At 42.6% G+C, this 16,783-nt stretch overlaps 1 protein-coding gene across 9 annotated transcripts in view; it reads right to left on the bottom strand.

The window, feature by feature from the left end:
• Positions 1-2,502: 2,502 nt before the first annotated feature.
• USP34 (ubiquitin specific peptidase 34) overlaps positions 2,503-16,783 on the bottom strand; it is a 105,863-nt gene continuing 91,582 nt past the window's right edge. For 5 of the 9 annotated variants that reach the window (XM_027653923.1, XM_027653916.1, XM_027653917.1 and 2 more), the window contains exons 67-81: positions 16,417-16,564; positions 14,808-15,442; positions 13,522-13,679; positions 12,588-12,666; positions 10,184-10,310; positions 9,758-9,865; positions 8,661-8,765; positions 8,410-8,534; positions 7,261-7,413; positions 6,244-6,367; positions 5,527-5,606; positions 4,884-5,024; positions 4,614-4,760; positions 4,077-4,236; positions 2,503-3,816 (exon numbers count right to left, since the gene is read on the bottom strand). In XM_027653923.1, the coding sequence (XP_027509724.1) occupies positions 3,206-3,816; positions 4,077-4,236; positions 4,614-4,760; positions 4,884-5,024; positions 5,527-5,606; positions 6,244-6,367; positions 7,261-7,413; positions 8,410-8,534; positions 8,661-8,765; positions 9,758-9,865; positions 10,184-10,310; positions 12,588-12,666; positions 13,522-13,679; positions 14,808-15,442; positions 16,417-16,564 (2,901 nt within the window). In that variant the 3' untranslated portion in view covers positions 2,503-3,205. The remainder of the gene's footprint in view (positions 3,817-4,076; positions 4,237-4,613; positions 4,761-4,883; positions 5,025-5,526; positions 5,607-6,243; positions 6,368-7,260; positions 7,414-8,409; positions 8,535-8,660; positions 8,766-9,757; positions 9,866-10,183; positions 10,311-12,587; positions 12,667-13,521; positions 13,680-14,807; positions 15,443-16,416; positions 16,565-16,783) is intronic. The other 4 variants (XM_027653922.1, XM_027653920.1, XM_027653918.1 and 1 more) reach the window with 3 other exon arrangements.

A 16,783-nucleotide genomic window follows, 5' to 3' on the forward strand; every position in this document is an offset into this window, starting at 1 on the left:
ATAATTAGATTTGCTTTTTGTAAGCATGACTTTCACATGTTCTTAGCGTGATTTAAGCATGTTGTAAATAACATGCCAAGAACATGCTAATATCATGCTAAGAACATGTGAAAGTCATGCTTACAAAAGTGAATATAAAATGTCTGCATGATGTTCACATGTTCTTAGCATGATGTTAGCATGCCCTTAGCATGATGTTAGCATGTTCTTGGCATGTTATTTGCAACATGCTTAAATCATGCTAAGAACATGTGACTGCCATGCTTACAAAAAAACGAATCTAAGATTTTTTTGCCTGATGTTCACATTCTTAGCATGACATTAGCACGCTCTTAGCATGACATTCTCATGTTCTTAGCATGCCATTAGCATGTTCTTGACATGTTATATAGAACATGCTAAGAACATGTGAAAATCATGCAAAAAAAACCCCCCCAAAAACCTAAGATGTGCTTTTTGCCCAGCTGAAGGTTCCAGTGTCTGCCCCCAGTTATCCTGGATTGAGAGAAATCCGAGGGAAAAGTTCATTTCCCTTGTCCCAGGTGCCCTTCAGGAGGATTTCCAGCAAACCAATTTCTTCTAAAATTGGTGTTAAAATTTCTCATAGACTCTGCAATGAAAAGCAAAAAATGGGAAATGACTGGTGAGCTGAGAAAGCCAAAGGGAAAAAAAATTCAATGGGAATGATGTGATTTGTAAGATTATGGTCAAAAATCAGTACAGAGGATGGTGTCAACAGTCCCACAGCAGAGCTGACTGTGCAGGGAGATGCTTTTAAATAGAAAAACTTAATTTTGAAGGGGTTAAATGGGAGGTGGAACTTCCAGGAGGAAATAAATAATAATGAAATGAGAGGTGCGATAAAGCCTGGAGGAAAATCAAAGCTTAAAAAGACTGAGGGAGCCAGTTAAAGATTAAAGGATTTTAGGGTTAAAGGGTTTTCAAAGGCAGGGATAAGGGAACATTCTTGAAGGCAGTGAAATACAAACCAGAAAACTGATGTGAAGTCAAAGGGGAATACTGTGGAAAAAATAATGGCTTACAGAGCATGTAAAATGAGGGACATGGAGGATAAACAGCTGGAAACAGGATGTGAAGAGCAGACATTTGTGCAGGTACTGCTTTACTTCTGTTTAAAAAATACAGGGGGGAAAAACCAAACACCTCAATAAAATTGCAGGAATACTCCAGGGGGAAATGGGAAAGTAATGTAAGAGAAGAGCAGTAAAAGTAATCATATTTCTGATAATCTTGACATGATTAATGGGGTAATATTTGTGTAGCCTTTATGAAATAATTATTAAGTACTGTTTATAGTTGGTCTAGTTAAAATGAGATAAAAACCATCCCAACAAACAGGATCCCACTCTCCAGTACCAGTTATGGTGGGACCTCATCCTGGGGGAGGAGATAAAGCCAGCAAAGGGCAAGAGCTGGAACTGAGGTCAGACAATTTACCAACAGTGTTAATAAGGGTGATTAATTAACTGAAACTACTCACCAAAGGGTTACAAGGGCTGCTGCATCTCAAAGATCTTTAGAGCCATTGGCAAATATCTTCCCAAAGACAACCTGACCAACCACAACTCACTTGGTTTGGCAGAGACTTGAGAGATGAATTTTGATTGTAGAAGTTCTGACCAGAAAAAGCTGTTGATGATTTCTCTGAATCACAACCTGGGGAGAAGCTGATCAGAAAAGGTAATAAAATCATTCCTAAAGAGAGCAAAACCATAATTACTTCATGTCTGATAAATGAGACCAACTTCACACTCACCAGCATCAGCAGTGTCTGTAAATGCAGGAAAAAAAGTCCTAAAGGGGAATTTAAAATGTGAACTTTAAAGACAAATTATTAATTACACAAGGTTAAAACCAATGAGAGTAGATTTAAAGGGAGCAAGAATATCATATAATAGACTCAAGGAGAAGCAAATGATACTAAACTGTAGTAAATGGTAGATGGAATGAAAGAATTCAGAAGAAAAAAGACCAAAATAGATGTATTGTGAAGACAATAGAAAACAAATGAGCTAAGCAACTGGAAAATGAAACTGAAAATGGATTTTAATTGGATATTAAAAACAGTATCACTGACAGGCCAAAAGGTCACATAGGAAATGGATATTGCTCAGAAATAACAGGAGGAAACAGGATGGGAGAGGTGATAAAGACATTCCAGCATTCCAGGGCTGTAGCAGCTGTCAAAAATGAGGGAGCACAGCCAGAGAGAGGGGAAAAAGAAAGGAAGCCTGCAAATGGTGCAGGAGAAAAATGACATCATCACACAGGTTAAAATTAAGGAGATGCCAAGTTGCACTGGCTTCTGACAGCACTTCATGTTCCAACACCGAGCACCAGCCCCTCCACATTTGTGCACATAAACCAGAGCAGCACCGAGATTTCCATCAGTCCTGCCCACCTGCCCCTCATCTCTCTCTGCTCCTCTTTCACTTACTTAGGAGGTTCTTTGCTGACAAATCCAGAGACTGAAGCAACATATTATAAACAAATGAAAAGTCATCACAATCAGTTTAATGAAGTGCACAGAATAGCAATTGATCATGTCAATAAAAATAAAACAATTAATTTTACATCAAGTGTGCTTTATTTCCTCCACAGGTATTCTGTTAAATAAAGCACCATATATATACTGCCAGGCCACAGCTAAAGAGGATTCTTTACAGAATCAAATTTCTTGTGGTTGTTTAGTATACAAGTAAACTTAATTTTGATAATAAGAACCACAGCGATCTGAGGCAATCTGCCTCGATTATAAGGTACAAAACTGGCACAGAGGACACCATATTATACACAGTAAAAATGCCATAAGTTTAAATTACATCATACAGGGCCAGGAGGCCCTGTCTCCCAGACAGCCATATTAAATGAAAGCCACTACAGTGAACTCTTAATTACATAAAACATAGCCATTATCTGATTGCCCTTTAAGAAAGTGTACGGTAGGATGCAAAATAAAATAAAATTAAAAACAAAAAAAAGGATCTGGAGTTCTGCCTGACCAAGAATGAAGCATATAAATCTATCTTGCCATTCAAGCAGAGAGCACTGGACAAACTGAAGCACAAAACAGAAATAAGCAAAACTTATACAAACAGCATTTTTGGGGGGGGCGAGGGGGAAGGGAGAAGAAGGATTTTTTAAAAAAAAAAAATACTTAAAAGCAGACATGCTCCATCTAATGTCAAGAAGCAGCTTGGTTTCCTTTCCCGGATATCCGTGTGACCACGTGAATCGTAGACTCAATGGTCCTGCACAGGATGTCTAAAATGTCCTGCTGCTGCACGTGACTAAAAAGTCCTCTGGAATGGCCACAGCTGATTGCTAAACTCGTGTCGGGGTCCTGGGCTGGTAAGGCTTGGCCGTCGCAGCCCCTCAGGTCTGCGAGGTCGGATAAAACCGCGGAGATCGACGTGGAAGGAAACTCCGAGTCCTCCTCGGCTCCCATGGAATCCTTGGGAGCCTGCAGGTCTTTGAACTCTTTGCACTCCTCGAATTTCCCGTTTCCCGGCTGCTCCTCCGCGTGCTGTGCCCGCGTGGCCAACATTATGTCTTCTGAAAACGAAGAAGGGCCTTCCATTCTGTACTCCTTGACAGAACTGCTCTCGGGGGACGGAGGGTCCTGCTCCGTGCCCGGATCGATGATGGAGGAGTCCCGTGTCTCGTTGTCCGAAGTGCTGGTGGGGGTCAGAGCCTCCCTGGGCTCAGCTTTGATGTCGCTGATGCAACTGTCCACCGTGTGCTCCTCGTCGCTGCTGACCCGCCGCCGCTTCACAGGAGTCGCTCCTTCATCGTCTGCAAGGAACGGGAAAACTGGCTCAGGGAAAAGGCGCTTTTCCTGCCGCTCCCGCCCGCTTTCACATTCCCATCCTTTCCCACGTTCAATAAATACTTATTTACTGATGGAAAATTCAGGCAATTCATGAATTTTAGCTCCGTAATAAAGTATTTCCCGTGCAGTGTTGGACCAAGGAATGGCCCACCCTGCAGGGATAAACTAATGTCTTACGCTCATTTTACAACCATTAGAGCGACACCATTATAAGAAGGCAAACCTTTAGTTTTTCTTTCTTTGGCTTCTTGCTCTTGTAATGAGTTCCTCTGTTGCTGACAAGCTCTACATTTGTTTAAAAGCTCTTGTAAAGTTGGGATCAGGGCTGAGTTGAGCTGTTTGGGAGTGTGCACTGAAAGCAGCAAGGCAAGTGCTCGGAGGTCCTGGAAAAACAGAGCAGTAACAAACTTAACAAGCCTTATTTCAAACTGGCCTTGGATTAATCCTGTGCAGTAAGGCCCAAAAGATCAAATTCCAGATATATTTACACTACTGAAATGTCCCACTCACTGCTGTTTGCTGACCTTAGTGCAGGTCTGTCCTAAGACAAAACCTGGCTGGGTTACAACGTTCCTACCATTAAATCTGTTGCACTTTGCATCACTTTGCTCCCCAGGATATGACATTCCCAGGTTGCCATGCCCTCACCAGGCACAGAGTGGAGCAAACAGTGCCCACCCTTAATCAGGACCTGGCACAGGGCACTGAAGAGTTCCTGTAGGAAATAATTTGGTATTTTAACAACTTAGGAAAGACTCACCCCGTTTAGAGTAGAGCTTGCTTTGGAAATTTCAACCCTCTGGTTGCTGAAGTCGGATTCTAGGCTTTGATATTGATTTATTAGATTTGTAATTAAAGTATTGATTAAGTTGGCACAGTTTGCTTCAGAAAACACCTGCCCTTGCACCTGTGAAAAGAAAGTTTGGTTTTTTTTAAACCAGAAAAAACCTGGAACTGTGAAAACACTATCCCAAAATGAAACAGCATCAATGACTGCATTCCTTGGAATTATCACTAAAGGACCACGTACCTTGAGAAGAAAATGGGTCAGAAAGGTGTACACAATGTTGTTGTTGAGAAAGGTCCTTTCATCCATCAGGATACATTTTATGTATTCTGCAAAAACTGGATCTTCACAGAGCAGCTTCACACAGTTCTTGGACACGGCAGACTGGCAGGGAGAGAGAACGTGGAAAATCACCACTGGAAGTGCAGGCCAGGCCCACTGAAACACAGCTCAGGTCCAGCAGGTGTCAGCAGATTGTACAAATCCTTATTTCACATAGTCCTGGAAGGCTGGTTTATCCCATCAGTAAGTATGGGAAGGGACGGTGCCTCCCAAAGAGATCTCCCAATTTTTCTTTCATCATCCCAGTGTTTGTGCTACATAAAAAGCTGGGATTTCACAGGGCAGGACGAGGTGGTGTCTTGCACACCCACCATCCCACCAGTGCTGCTGTGGGGAGTTGTTCAGTGTTTGCAGGGTGTACTGGGAGCAAATACAATATCCCAGATTTTACACTTCAGTTATCAGGTTCTATCAGGTGGCAGCAACATAAGCAGAGGTGTTTTATTAAACACCCGTTAGTTACAATTCCTGGGTTCATCCCTGTTCCACATCCATTGTGTTTTGCCTGTATTTCCATTCTCTTGGTTCTCAGCCTGACTCTTACCTGAGTCTGACACAGCTCAGTCCAGAGTTTGGGGAACAGCGCGAGATGAAGTGGCAAACCTTCATAAGCAACCAGGACACCTGGAATTGCAGGAGGAAACAAATCAGTGTGGCAGAATTTTGTGGGAGACAGGGAAATTCCTGATAAAAGCAGTGCCAAGGTGCTGTATCGTTTCCTAGGATCACATTCCAAGCATTTCTTATGATCAGAAACCCCCGGTCTGTGAGGTTCGTACGGTCCATTTAATGAACACACAAATGGGTGATTCAGGGGGTAAAAGAACATTCTGTGATCACTCTTTGGACAAGAGTATTGGTGTGACACTGAGGTCTGTGCACACTGAGTAACTCACCCTCAGGCCCGTGGGGGAAGACAAAACTTTAAATATTGTCATTTAATTGCCACTGAGGTGCTCAGGACTCAGCATCTGATCCAAAGCCATTTAAACTGCCAATACCAGTTCTGTATTAAACTCTAAATGCACAAAACCCCTGAATTCTCCCTGGTTGCCTCAGCTCCTTTCTGGACCCACTCGTGGGTAAGGCTGCACTACCTCATACATGGATACCAGTTTTGTGGATCAAAATAATGTCCAAATGCAGCGAGTTTCACAAGCTCTGCTTTTCCTTAAAAACTCTGAATATAAAACTTAATGGAGAAGCACTCAAAGTTACCACAGGAAAAGTTACCCTTGGGCTGTTTCACCCTGATACTCACTCATTTTAACTAAAGTTTCAGTAAACTTTTCACAGTTGATTGCAACTCGACACAGGAGGTGGATGAACTGGTGATAGGAGAAGAAATAGTCCAGCAGCATCCGGTCGTAAACATCATCTTTGCCCTGAAGATTTAAGGGAGCTTCATTTAAACTACAGAACAACAGGACAGCTCCCAGAGTTCCTAAACATCTCCCTTCGTGTCACTGCACTTCCTGCCCTAAAATGCTTCGTTGTGTGCTACAGGAAAACAGTGGGAATCTCCAGGTGCCTCCTTGCCCAGCCCTTGGCAACACCACGTGTGATGGGAGGAGGGATGGCATAAACTCCCCAGTAGTAAAATCTTTTATTGGAGGACTCTCAGTCAACATTGAGAAGGTGCAAAGCTCTGCAAATACCATGTCTTGAACGGGACAAGAAAAGAATCAGTAATTTTACATCACAAACAGATACCTAAGTATAAATACATGACTGCTTTTTAAATTATCATTTGTCGGTTATGATCTGCAGAATTCAGAATTTTCTTGAGACTAAGCTTCACAAGGTTTTTAAGCAGAATTTTTCAGGATGTCTCAATGATATATGCATGCCAGTATTTTAATTTATTTTGGGCATACACGCTTAAAATGGCATCAGCTTCTGTAGAGCAGAGAGCCAAAAGGAAACCTCGAAAACTCAAGCAAACAAAGCAGCTGAATGAAAACCAAGCATGCAAAACCACAGGGAATGGGATTGTGTGGATGTGGTCACAGAGGTTTAAAAACCCTCTGCTTCCTAATGTATAGGAATTCGATATAAAGTCTAAAGTACGGTGTCACGTAGGATGACAACTCTTAAAGTTCAGACATTTACACTATGACATATCGTGGCTATACATGATGGGAAAAACCCACCACAGATAATTTCTGGCTCTCTGTGATTTTTGGTTTTTTAAGCACTTGGTTCACACGGTCGATTTGATGGTGCACAAAGAGACACAGCATCGTTCTGAAAGCTTTAGAAAAGAAGGGTTACTTACCCTACAGTAACCGAGCTTCTTCGAAATGTGTTGCCCACACAGATTCCCATCTACGTGCACATAGGCCCCATGTGCAGGAGATTGGATTCTTTCTGAAAAGCTGTGTCCACTGGGGCTGTGCCTGCACCCAGTGTGTCCTTGCGACCACTGTACCTGAGGGCACAAGGGGTATGGCGGCTTCAACCACCACTCCATTCCTTCACCCATAAGAATCCCCTAGGACAGCACCTGGAATTAGCACAGCGGGAGGAGCACAGAATCTGTGTGGACAAAGCATCTTGAAGAACCACGGTTACCGGACAGCAAGTAACCAGTTCTCCTGCTTCAAATGATTGTCCATACATATTCCTGTCAGGGTGGGATTCACCTGACCTGACTTTAGCTATCTAAAATCCACTCGGGGTTCCCTGCGGTCGGTGGAGAGGGAGGCAGAGTCACCTCATCCAGACTCAGGGCAGGAAGGAGGGGGATTATTTACCTCCTTCCCGGGGTTAACTATTTATGGCCACAGGATGAGCTGGAAGTTGACTTTTTAGATAGGCAAAGTGCCGTGAGCTGAATCCCACCGTTGGTGCAGCTGTAACAACGGGACGTGGCAAATCACTACGGAGGAGCCCCACCAAAACTGGCATCCCATCAGGAAGCCCACAGAAGGGAAAATGGGAAGTGAAAGACTTAAAGCCCTCTATGACATTGCAGGCACTGGATTGTACCCAGACAAGGAGGATATTACACCTCAGTCCCAGCTCAACGGACTGATGGAACCTGCAGGATCTCTTTGGCTGTCTGGCAATAAACCTCAACATGTTGTGAAACCCCTCTGGACAATCCCTCAATTTTCTTTATAAATGCCACAGACAGATTGGAAAATCACCCAAATGTGTGCTCTGGGTTTTTTTTTCCTAACACTAGGTCCAAACCCTTATTCTGCCTGGAATATGGAGCTGTGTGTCAGCAAGGGCAGGGAAGTGGTGCTTCTGGAGTGCACAACTAGAATGGAGTATATGAGGACAACACATCTTGAAGAAGAATTATGCTTTGCTTACAAAGAAAAGGTAAATGCATTGAGCTACTGGATTCTTGCCATACTTTTATAAAAATGGGCAAACAAGAGAGAAACAGCTCTTTTTAGGGTCACACTTGACATACCTTGCTGGCTTCCACCATGGTAGGCAGGAGGCACATGTTGAGTTCGGGACGCGGAGGACGAATATTGCTTTTCCCCCCTATTAATTTCAAATTTTCACGACATGGAAAATAAGGTCCAAGAGACACTGTAGTGTAAGTTCGGATAAAATAGGGGATAACATTAAAAAGGTCAATATTTGACATCAGCAAGGAACACGACAGAGTAATAATAGTGTAAGAGAACTTCAAAATACAATCACTGAAATACCTACTTGGGATATTACTGTGGTGGTATGTACAATGATTGTGCTGTAGAAATGGAACCAGAGTATGTAGGAAATCATGAGGACTTAAAAGTACAAGCTCCTTGAGGACATCTACAAACAAAAAGTTGTTTTTGCTATTACATATTGTTATTTCTTAACAGCAAACAGTTCAACTTAAGGCTCATGCATTTGCAAACTCTCTTCCATATCCCTTTTCACTCAGCTCCACTGTGAGTAACACCTGAGTGACACCCCTAAATCAGTCCCAGTTCCCTTCACCTCTGTGTGCCACTGGGAGAAAAGCTGCTCAGTGGTAGATCAACCACCAGGGAAGGGTGTCAGCTTGGAACAAAGGAGAAGCTCAGTAAAATTTACCCTCTTTGCTTCTTCTTAAACAGGTCTGACTCCTGGAAAATGTCAACCAGCAGCAGAGTCAGGAGGACAATGAGGAAATACTCAAAACAGGGGGAGATGCATAGAAATCACACAAAAAAAAGGTAATTTGGACACAGTTTTAGGCCTTTATCAGCAATCCATTAAATAACATTAAAAAAGCCTGAACTAGGAAAAGCCTGGACCTTTCTGACATAGTTCTGCTAATGCAAAAGAGACACTTGTATTTAATAGCTGTGTCTACATTTTAAAGAGCAAATCCATGCCATTCTACAAGCTATTTTAAGCTTTACTTCCACTATTCCTCCTTACAGCAGTGGGTCAGAAAAACCAACAGGAAAAGCTGTTTCTCAGACTAACTTGGTCACCCCTTCTGAGGGGAGCGTTAGTTCATGTTTGGATTTTAATGGAGATTTGGGATTTGATTCTAAACTCACACCTGAAATGAGGAGTTATTCCTCAGGTGGCAAATTCAGTCTCTCAGTGACAGCTGACTGTTTGTGCCTGGGGAAGTGGGAATATTCCTTTAAACCTGACACAACCAGAATTCTTTAGGATCAGAACATCAGCGCTGACATCCTGACAATATTCCACGAACAATCCCGACCTACAGAGTTTTCTGGCACTTACAAAAGTGGCATTTACACCTCACAGCAGGTACCTGTGCAGGACAGGTCCTTCCTGCCTGCAGGTTCATGGGCAGGACTTACCAATGCAGGCATTCCTAAGCTCGGGAGGACTGTAGGAATTGAGCAGAGTCAGGAGCTTATGGGCAAATTCAATCCGCTCCTGCCACTGGATGAGAGCTTGTTTCACATCTGCAAGGGCAAACATCACATCTGCTCAGGGCATTGCTCAAAAGCACTTCGAATAAAGCACAGAAAAAAAGAATCTCTTTTTCCTCTAATATGACTGTAATCCACCTAGAAATCTGTTAAATTAAATTTATGTAATCTCGTTTCACGCTAACTCAGTAATAAATAACAATTTAATATCTATTAGTGACCATAATAGATATGGTCTGTTCAGCGAGTTTTTAAACAGATCATAAGCAAAACAAACCCACCAGGGTTTGGGTGAGGAAAATGAATTCACAGACAACAGGCATATAATCCTTTCCAGGGTTATAATCAAACCTTTTCTTTGCAGATATGGACGTGTTGACTTCAGAACCGAAAGGAAAATGGACAGAAGCTCTACCAGGTCTCCAGTTACATGGCAAGCTGTGGCCTCGTGGTACATCATGTGCAATGTGTTAAAGGACTGGGAAGAAAAAAATCCCAGAATTAACAAGCCAAATTAACATATTTGTTAGTATTTCTCTTTTTATCCTACAGATACATTTATTTCATGTTCAAAAAATACACAGTGCCTGATATATTCACAAAGTTCTTTGTTTTCAAGGTGAAAGCTTTGTGTTACTGGCTCAAAATAATAACAAAGTTTTCACATCTTTATCTCCAGCCCAATGAACAAAGCAGAATTTGAGACACAGGATTTTTGTACACCTGGAATTCTGTGCCAACAGACAAAGTGCTACAAGAAGTGCAGAAGGACAGACACAGGTATGTGAATTTGGGGAAAAGAAAGATAAGATTAAGATAGATGCCACTCATTTTTCAAAATGCTGCTTAAGGACATCTGCTGTGTGATTGTACATGAGATGAATTACTCCTCCTTTTATAACTAAAATACCTCCTGGGCATCTGTGATTGATAGAAAAATCGGGGAAGGAAAAGCAACTCATTTCCGAACGGCAAAAATTCCAGCGCAAGATGTAAGAGGAGATACTTGATCTGCTGGGGGATTTGAAAGACAAAGGAACAGGAACCTCATTCCTTGTAATACAAAACCTTGCCAGGCCATTTTTATATTCCAGGAGAGATAAAAGACACATGTCCAATCCTAAGTGGAAAACTCTTCTGGATGTGACAACTCCTCGGTGCGTTATTTGTCACCACACAAAACACTTCCAGCCAACAAGTGAAAATGTAAGAGCAGGTGATGTCAAGTTGTGAAGTAGCATTAGTTTTTACCTCATTTCTAGCACTGTTTTACACAGGATAAATTAATTTTCTATCACAGACTCCTTATAAACTTTATTATCCACTGTTGGTATGGAGCAGGGTTAACTAAGCTGTTACACAAGTTCTTTTAATACATCTGTACACAGGTATTTAAACCTACTTATGTTTCATGTATGGATAATGTTATAGCTCAGTTCCTAACTTTTCAGACCCCATTTACTGAATTTAGGCATTTTCACAACAAAGAGGAACAGATACTCTGGAGTAATTCCACAGTTAATTAATCAACAGCCTTACATGTGTGACAAGCTCCTGAAAACTCAGTTTTCAAACAGCACTGCAGTGTGTTCATTTTCATTTTTCCAACTGATTTTGGAATTCCATCTATCACACTTTTCCCCAGAAAATACGAACTGGTGACGTATAAAAGGAGTTAAGAGAATTTTTTTATACAAACCATATAAAAATGGGACTGGAATCAACCTCAAAGCATCATCCAGTCCACCCACATGCCTTAAGGCAGACTAAATATCCTTGACAGATGTTTGCTCAAAGTCCTCCTGACAACTTCCAGTTGTGCTGGCTGACCCCTCCTGCACAGCCTATTCCCAAATCCCATTTTTCTGCACAGCCACAAACACCTCCAAGCCACTTGTCCTTCCCCATGGGTTTCACCAGTTCAATCTCTCTCCCTGAATACACCACTCTACACGTGCCAAGAACGAACTGGATCTTATTTTTATGCTTTCTCCAACACATCCAGCTTTTTGTTCCCAAAGGGATCTAACACATCCTTCCCATGGTGCATTGCCAGGATATTGGATAAACACCCGTTCTCATCCATCACCTCCCTAATGGAAGTGCTGAACAGAATCCAGGATATGACACCCTCAGGAGTGTGGATCTGTGCAGTGAAACTGTTGGGGGGCAGGGACTCGACATCCCAACTGTATCCAGTTCAGAGATTAATTATTTCAGGGGGTTTTTCCCTTTTCTATTTCAAACTAACTCTGGTCTGGTCTCATGGCCCAAATACCCATTTACAACCTGGCTACACTAAATGTGCTCCAGAAACACATTTTAGGTTTTGTTTCATCAGAAAGAAATCGAGTTTATGTGTTCTCAGACCACTCCTTCTTGCAAACAGAGGAACAAAAGACAGGAAAGATAAACTGCCTCAGCAGGGCTTCAAAGAAATGTCAAATACAACTGTAGCTGAATGTCCTTCAAGTTATTTCTGTATTTTAACCTGTTGCCTTAACACTTTTTAACGATTGTTAAATTGTAACAATTGTGTGACTGTGCTCAGCCATTCCCAGTTATCTGTAATAAAGGGAATGACACCAGAAAAGCAGAAATTTACTCCTCTCAGCATCATTTGTGGGTGGTTTTCCTTCTGTCCTGAGAAACAGGCAGTTTCCTGATCTTTTTATTACTAAAGAAATCTTATTAAAGACGACAGGGGAAGTACCAATGTGAGATGTTTGTTATAATTAAATAGCAAAGCACTTACCTCAGTCATCAGAATCAATCCTCTGTTGAACACAACAAGAAGTCTGTCTTCATCAGATTCTAATAATATTCTGAAGGCACTAGGAAAAAAATCCAGATATTGAAAACACTGAAAATTGCATACCATCTTTTCACAATTCAAAGAAATGCTTAAAAATGTTAAGCTTGTGCTGCATTTTGGTAAAAAAATCACAGAAGAACAAAGAAACCCCAAAAGAACACCAAAAAGAACATCTTCTCTTCACTTTTTCCCCTCGTGTTGCTGTCAATTTTCTTTATGTTATGGAAAGTATTTTATAAACAGAAATATTTCCCAGGAAAACCTAAACTATTTCCCAAATAATATCTGCAAAAATGTGAAAAACTGGAAAATAACCAACTCCAAAAGAGAGAGGTTTATGCTTCTTAAATGATACATTTAAACAGGCTCAGTTAAGCACGTTTGGCCTTTTAAATGCACAAAAACATTTTTATCAGGCTATTTTATGCTTTCAGCAGAACAGGAAAGAAAGGATTATGCTAATGAATGATTTCTCTCAACATAAAAATGATTGCAGAGTGTTTGGGACAGCCTGGTTGTGCTCTGTGCCGGGTGACTCCATGTCCAGGTAACAGTTTGTCCTTTTCACAAGTGTTTCAAAACATCAACAGTTGCATTTAAAACCCCAAACCTGACCCTACACACACAGGCAATTTATAGCTCCCTGAGAATGCCCAGCAACAGTTGCAGGTGAACTACTAAGACTAGAAATGAAAAACTCTTCGAAGACACGACACAATAAAATTCTGTCCCACAGGCACAATTTTTACGAAGCATTTCTGCCCCAAAATAACAACCATCAACAAGAGCAGCTGAAACTACAGTTTTTCCCATCTAATCAGGGTAGGCTGAGGATGGAATTCCAGTGAAATGCTGGATGGGAACAGTGCTGTACCTTATCAGAGTCGTCCAACAAGACCGTCCGTCCAAGCAGCGCAGGTAACAGCTTATGGTTGTTTTCTTAAATTGCTTTATGTCTTCTATCTCCTCCTCTCTCATGTCTGGCCTCTGAGCTACAAACAGTTGCATGAGGTTAAACAGCTCTTCTACTGCCTAAAACACACAAAAATACTGGGTTAGAGCCATCTCTCTCAGGATGTTATGGTTTAGGTCTGATTTTTATTACTTACTCTGTGTGTGCTACTGCTGTTAAGTAACACATGGAACAAACACATGTGAGCAAATTTAGATGGGAACTCATTCTTAAGCATTACAACAAAGTTATAAAATCAGATGTTGTGGTGCTTCCTAACAGCACAGCTCCTTGCCACATATACATGTACACACATGAACATATATATATATACATATATATATGTACAAAGGAATCTGAAATCCCCATCCCTGGGACCAAACACTTGGAAAGCTGCTTGTGCTAAAACCTGCTGCAGTCTGGGGAACACTAATAAACACAGTGGAGTAACTCAGGTCCCTTGCAAAACAAGGCTTGCAAGGGGAGATGCCAACCAGGAAAGCAGCAGGACTCCTCCCAGGACTGTCAGAGTATAAAATTTCTCTATGAGCTGAACTAGGCAGATGTTCAACACAGAAGATTCCACACTTCCTCTGTCTCTCCTTCATGGAAATCTCTGTGTTCTTTCTGCCCCTGCACAACCCCAAAGGACCCCAAAGCAACTTTCACGGGGCAATCAAGCAAAGCCAAGCACTTTGTCTCCTAAAGCCTTTGTAAAGCTGTTGTCTCCCCATTACACACCTACTTTAACATCTTCTCTCTACTGAAATGTTGTAGTGACAGTGCAAATTCCCTGTGCTTTGCCAAAGCTATGTGAGTGTTCCCAAGGTGAACACCAGGCTGTCCTCCACTGGAATGCAACAGGCTAAATCCTGGCCCTACTCCAGAAACTGGGAATTCCTCCAACTTCATGTGTTAGAACACAACCTGCTTTCCAGACCACCACTAAAGGCTATTCCTTGGTTCTTGTGGCTAAGCCAGCGTATGGAATACTGAACAGTGGAAACACCTGTGTCTGCTCCCAGAAAAAAACCACATCTGCTCTCCAATTGCTCCACAGCAAGGAACATCTAAAACAACCCCCTCCCAAGTACAGTAAGGGAATCCAAACGTGGATACATTAAATAATTTTTCACGTTTTTCGTTACAAGGGACGTCGGGGTAAGACGGGAAGCGGCGCCGACGGAATTTTGGTGCCAGGTACTTACTCCTGGGTACTGGCTGGCGTGCGGGGTGAGGTTCTTGAAGGCCCACTGGATGTTCTGGTGGGAGGCCAGCTGCCTGGTGAAGGCAGGGGATTGCTCGCAGCAGAGCCGCAGGATGCCGTAGTAGGCCGGCAGCATCCCGCGGTTGAAGAGCACCACGTCCTGGTCGTCGTGGTCGGCCAGGATGTAGTTGAAGGCAATGTTCTTGGTCACCACGGGGTTCTGGACGATAAGGCGCACGTTCTCGGGGCAGTCCACGCACACGTTGTACCAGAAGGACAGCAGGGCCTGCTTGTTGTGGTTGGTGGCGATGGCCGGCTCGGAGAGCTTGGGCTGGAAGAGGTTCCACAAGTCCATGAAGTAAGTGGAGAACATGAGTTTCTCGGTTTTGGAGATCAGACAGTACGTCATGAAACTGAAGTAGGGCACCAGCTTTGTGGTGCCGTGGACAGCAGCATCAACATAGAGTTTGGCTCGTGAGAGAAGGCCGAGCAGCACGTTGTAGACTTGGTGAAGGACCACCGTGGTGTCGGGGCTGAGGGGCAGGTCACGGGTGGGGATGTGCAAAGAGCGGGTCGATCGGAACATCTGACGGAAGGAATTGCTTGGAATAAGCGACACCAAGAGATAGGCTGCAGCTTCAAATAGAAACAGATTTGTTACACCTTTGGCAGTGACACACCCACTTAACAGCCATGTTAAATTACACTGTACATTCCATTTATAGATCCCAAAGGGTTTTACAGGCTCTGCTATTACCACAGTCACACTAGGGATGAAAAAATCCCAGTGGACAGGACTAGTAAAACATGTTAATAGTGGTGCTGAGATGTGCTTTCAGGCCTCTTCACCCTACATCTCTGTGTTGTGCCTGGTTCTCCCTGTGCTGACACTGCATGCCCCAGCAACACAAACCAGATTTTTCCATGACTGTCCACTGCTCATTCAAAACATCATTATCTCCTCAGAGATGTTTGCAACTGGAGCCTCTTGCAAAGCTGTACCTCCAGCTCCCACATCTCCCTCGGCCACAGAAAATGTACTAAAGTTCAGTGTGTCCTGTACTGTGGAATCTCCTTTGTAAAAAAAATGGGGACACAGGAAAAGCTGAAAATGTGCTCTGGCAATCTGATAGTGTTATTCCTGGCAGAACACACTAGACAGTCAGGACACCCTGGAATTCAGGAGAAGGCACAGGTGGCTTCTCCTTGATCCACAACTTCAAAGGACTCAACTGAATTACTCTGCGAGGGGTGAAAGAACAACACGTACTACTCCTACCTACAACTATCTGATGGACACTATGGAAAACCTTCTGGATTAGCTCTTTTTCTTCTTTAGGTTTTCCTGGACTTTGCAGATTAACCACATGGGATAAAGAACCTACTAAAGTGTCATTTAAGTTACCAAATGAAAACATAGTTTTCATCAAAACTGGATAGCAAGTCTTGATGAGGCACCACAGTTGTACTAAGATGTTAAAATACAGCGATTCTAAAACTACTGGAAAAGGAAGGAAAGACAAACATGGGAGCATTTGTGACAGGGACACCCCATGCACAGTCACTTGCTACAAAAGGAGAATAATTTTCTTCACTTGAAAGTCACTTACAAGTTCTCACTCTGGGGTAGTTGTGTGCCAGGAGAAAACGTTCCACCCAGTTTTCCATGTTTTGCAGGACCCAGCTGTGGGCAAGTTTGTTGCGAGGGGTTTGCACAGCCAGCCAGTCCAGGCACTGAGAGGGGTTGTACTCAATGACCTGACAGGAGAGTGGAAAAATCAACAGGAATGCATTAACTTTGGCACTAAAACCCCCTAACAAATAACTTTCAAATATCTTTTTAAAATCACTTAGAGCTATCAAAGGACCTACAGGACTGAGCTGCTCTGGTACACACAAAAAAATCTTATTACTGTTTTGTGCTTCTGAACCTTTTAGAGCTTTTGAAAGTTCAGTCTAAGCGCAGGAAATTATTCT

Source organism: Corapipo altera, unplaced genomic scaffold (assembly GCF_003945725.1).
Source record: "Corapipo altera isolate COAL_440 unplaced genomic scaffold, ASM394572v1 70, whole genome shotgun sequence".
In the NCBI taxonomy this organism is placed as follows: domain Eukaryota; kingdom Metazoa; phylum Chordata; class Aves; order Passeriformes; family Pipridae; genus Corapipo; species Corapipo altera.